This window comes from Trachypithecus francoisi, unplaced genomic scaffold, assembly GCF_009764315.1.
Source record: "Trachypithecus francoisi isolate TF-2019V2 unplaced genomic scaffold, Tfra_2.0 Lachesis_group8, whole genome shotgun sequence".
NCBI classification, from domain to species: Eukaryota; Metazoa; Chordata; class Mammalia; order Primates; family Cercopithecidae; genus Trachypithecus; species Trachypithecus francoisi.
In genome coordinates this window covers 112,378,812-112,382,993 of record NW_022681473.1, presented here as the reverse complement: position 1 = coordinate 112,382,993, position 4,182 = coordinate 112,378,812, and the positions used below count along the sequence as shown (strand labels likewise).

The window sequence follows — 4,182 nt, the reverse complement described above, 5'->3', positions numbered from 1 at the left end:
TCTATTCCTTGAACACCTTAGAGCCTGGGGTCTGTAAAAGCTCTGATTCTCAGCACTGAGGGAGTCAAAAGAGGTAATACGCAAGGTGGTGTGCTTTCTCCACAAGCAGCACCATTTTCTCTTTCTGGCTAATGAAAAAGGAGATGGCGTGCGGCCTAGCACTGAGTGGGGCCCAGGAAAAGGAAGGTGAAGGTCTGAATCCCGTCTTTCCTGGTGGTCTCTTTGAAACCCACAGCCGAGGGCTCTGGGAAGCACGGATCCTGTCTCTGCTCTCAACGCTGACCCTGAAGTGAGATGGAGTGGAGGGTCTTTGAGGAGGCTGGGGGGATGTGCAGAGCCAGTAGGGAAAACGCCTGGCTTTCTCTCCAAATGGAAATCCACTATCTAGTAGGGAGATGGAGGCAGAGAATGGGAGGGCATCCTGGGGACCTTGAGAGCTCTGGTCTCTCAGCACCTGAGGCAGCGGCCCAGGTTGTACTCTTAGTTCTCAGGGTGTCTTTCTGAGAGTCCCTGGGCAGCCAGTTCAGGTGTGTTGTCTCCCTCCTCATCTCTCAAGCAGAGACAGAATTCTTGGTAAGAGATGCTAGCTTGAATTCATGATCGGCCCAGCAGAGCTGAAATAACTCTCACAGACACATCAGTACCTCAGGGTGGGCCGTTGTGTAGATAAGGCAGGACGGAAGAGAGGGCATCTGCACACTGGCTGGTCTGCTAGAGCCTTCCTCCCTTAGCCATGCTTGTGCCTGTCGTGACTCTGTGTTTTGCCCTCTGTTTCCCCAGACAACTCGCCAGGAGAGAATGACTCTGAGAAACAGCTCCTCAGTGACTGAGTTTGTCCTTGTGGGATTATCAGAACAGCCGGAGCTCCAGCTCTCTCTTTTCCTTCTGTTCTTAGGGATCTATGCGTTCACTGTGGTGGGCAACTTGGGCTTGATCACCTTAATTGGGATGAATTCTAGCCTTCACACCCCCATGTGCTTTTTCCTCTTCAATTTGTCCTTTGTAGATCTCTGTTATTCCTGTGTGTTTACCCCCAAAATGCTGAATGACTTTGTGCCAGGAAGTATCATCTCTTATGTGGGATGCATGACTCAGCTATTTTTCTTCTGTTTCTTTGTCAATTCTGAGTGCTATGTGTTGGTATCAATGGCCTATGATCGCTATATGGCCATCTGCAACCCCCTGCTGTACATGGTCTCCATGTCCCCAAGGGTCTGCTTTCTGCTGATGTTTGGTTCATATGTGGTAGGGTTTGCTGGGGCCATGGCCCACACTGGAAGCATGCTGAGATTGAGCTTCTGTGATTCCAACGTCATTGACCATTATCTGTGTGAAGTTCTCCCCCTCTTGCAGCTCTCCTGCACCAGCACACATATCAATGAGCTGGTATTTTTCATTGTTGTTGGAGTAATCATCACGCTATCCAGCTTAAGCATCATCATCTCTTATGCTTTGATGCTCTACAACATCCTCCGTATTCCTTCTGCAGAGGGCAGATCCAAAGCTTTTAGCACATGTGTCTCCCATATAATTGCTGTTGCTCTGTTTTTTGGGTCAGGGGCATTCACCTACTTAACAACATCTTTTCCCAGCTCTATGAACCATGGCAGATTTGCCTCAGTCTTTTACACCAATGTGGTTCCCATGCTTAACCCTTTGATCTACAGTTTGAGGAATGAGGAAGTTAAACTTGCCCTGGGCAAAACCCTGAAGAGAGTGCTCTTCTAATGGGTCTCTCTCTATCACTGGCAACTGGTTCTCGTAAGCGTGATACTCAAGGGTCTTTCTATCTATAGGTGGAATTTTAACCTTTCTCCTGAAAGAGGGTCTTCTCTCCACTTTCAAAAATTGGAAATCTCTTTTCTATACTCTCCTTTAGGATTATACTATTTTGCAACACTTAAATTGGCTCATTGCATGCGAGTTAGCACCTAAGAAATGCCTTTTGTTTACTGAACTCTGTATTAGGCCCAAGAGATGAGTAAGATGAGGCTCCGTGCCTTCCATTCTTTTCTTAGTAGGCTAAATGAGTTTTTCTGAGCAAGAATGTTTCTGGCTGGAACAAGGGGCAGGTGATGGTATAAAGGTTGAGGAGCATTTTCTCTTTAGTTACATGAGCAGATTTATTAAAGATCAAAGGTAGGTACCTTGTTGCCAATGCTAATATAATCTTCTAGCCCTTCAGGAGGTTGGTTGGTCAGGAAGATCATAAATCCTCCTTTTCATATACATATATGTACATAAGAGAATCCTTCACGCAAGAATTTTCTATGCTCTGCTGTGTAAGGATAAATCAAATCCAAATCTTTTATTTCAAAGTTTTAAAACTTCTGGGCCTTGGAATGGTAATCAGGGGTCAGTGATCCTGTGTAATTGACCCAATTTCTTAGGCTCTGGAGACTCAGGTTGAAGAAAAAACAAAGAAGAACTCCACAGATTTGCATGATCTATAAAATGTGGCCTCTGTCTTGCTCTGGAGATACTGAGCACACTACTGGATTTTAGAAAGATTGCTTATTCTTTAAAGTAGATTTAGATTTTACAGTTCTGACAACGTGTGTGTGTGTGTATTACAATTAATAATACAGAATCGGAAAGAAAGAGAATTATGTTACACTTCCCACTCTCAGGAAGTCTGGAAGGGATCTGGATTTTGAGTGCAAAAGACCACTCTGAATTACTCTGCTAAAGGTTCTGCTGTTCTACAATGAAGAGCTTGGTGCTCCAGCTTGTGGCCAGGAGACATTCTGAGGGAGAGCTGAGAGCAGGGCGGAGAAGCATGCGCAGCACAGGGCTGACCGACAGGAGACGTGAGACAAACTCTATCTTCTCCAAGTCTGTTAAAGGAAGAAGATCTTCGGAGGAAAAAAACTTTGATACCTGGGTTATGCCTTGATTACAATAATTATGACAATTAACAGTTACTGAGCTTGCACTATGTGTTTGTGCGCTGTTTGAGATATCTTAAATATATTAATTCATTTATTGGAATTGATTTAATACCTTACTCAACCACTGCTGGTCAGTCCTCTGGGCTTTGCTGAATCCCACCCTCCATTGGACTGTGTCTAGGTCCATGGGGGTCTTGGGATATTAGAAAAGAATCAAGAATAAGGAAGGATAAAAGTAAATCTACTTTGATATGGATAAAGAAAAAAACCCAGTTACCATTGGTATAAATGAGTGGGAACAAGAACTAAGTCAGGGCATAGGATATGAATCGAAAGGAACAATTATGTAATCAATGCATTAAAGTCCAAGAATAACTTTCCCTGCATTCACTCCGTATTGGCACCGGGGTGAGTAGCCGTGAGAGTATGTTTGACTTAATCAGACACTGGCTTGGATCTTTTGGAAAGAAGTTCCTTTGTGACTGAGGAGCTGACATGATAAAAACTCAGAGAGACTTTTCTTGGCTCTTGTAACAGTCAAATAAGAGCATCTCTTCCTCCGACAGAAAATACAACATTAAATAAGTTCAGAAGGTCTGTACTTCTGTCTCAAACCAAGGATGGATCATCTTGCATATTGTTTTGGGTTGACATTAAGGAATTGTTTGTTCTCACAGTGTTAAACAAATAGAAGCAGGGTTGAGGGCTGTTGCATTTCAGTAACAGAGACGTAATTTGAAACTGAGTGTCAAATCTGTCCTAAAGTGAGTCCTTCTGTCACAAGACCACAACTCTGTCATCTCCTCACATCATGACTTTTTAATTTCTAGCAAGACTACTTTTTTTTCTCTTTAGGAAGCATCCTTAAGGTTGAGATTCTTCTAGGTTCAGTTCTTGGTGTCCTTCTCTTCTGGGCTCTTCCTGAGGCATCTCTCTGACTCAGGTGACTTCAACAACCATGCATTTGATGGTGACTTTCAAATCTATAACTCTGACCCTGAGCTACAGTCAGAATCTGTAATCAGTTGTAAATTGGAAACATGCAAGTATTACTAACGTTGATGTTCAAACAGAATTATGTAACGATTAAGTGATAACATAATTTTGGAGTATCAGGAGGAGTAAACTGTTGTCTCTCACATTTCTAACCATATGGGAGAAGACAGGTAAGTGACCCTCCAAGTAGGAAGAGCGAGAGTACAAGGAGAACTTCTAGTGGATCTTTGGAAGGAAAAGGAGGTCGTTTCCCTGCACTCATGAGGCAGATGAGAGGATGTCCGTGGCTGACTCA

General features: G+C 43.6%; 1 protein-coding gene across 1 annotated transcript; it reads left to right on the top strand.

The window, feature by feature from the left end:
* Positions 1 to 782: 782 nt before the first annotated feature.
* Positions 783 to 1,756, top strand: LOC117081390 (olfactory receptor 8B4). Its single transcript, XM_033207204.1, has one exon. It carries the CDS (start codon positions 799 to 801, stop codon positions 1,726 to 1,728), a length of 930 nt encoding a protein of 309 aa, XP_033063095.1. The 5' UTR covers positions 783 to 798; the 3' UTR covers positions 1,729 to 1,756.
* The last annotated feature ends 2,426 nt before the right edge of the window (positions 1,757 to 4,182 follow it).

Coding starts and splice junctions, on each gene's coding strand:
- LOC117081390 (XM_033207204.1), top strand. CDS start 799: ATGACTCTGAGAAACAGCTCCTCAGTGACTGAGTTTGTCCTTGTGGGA.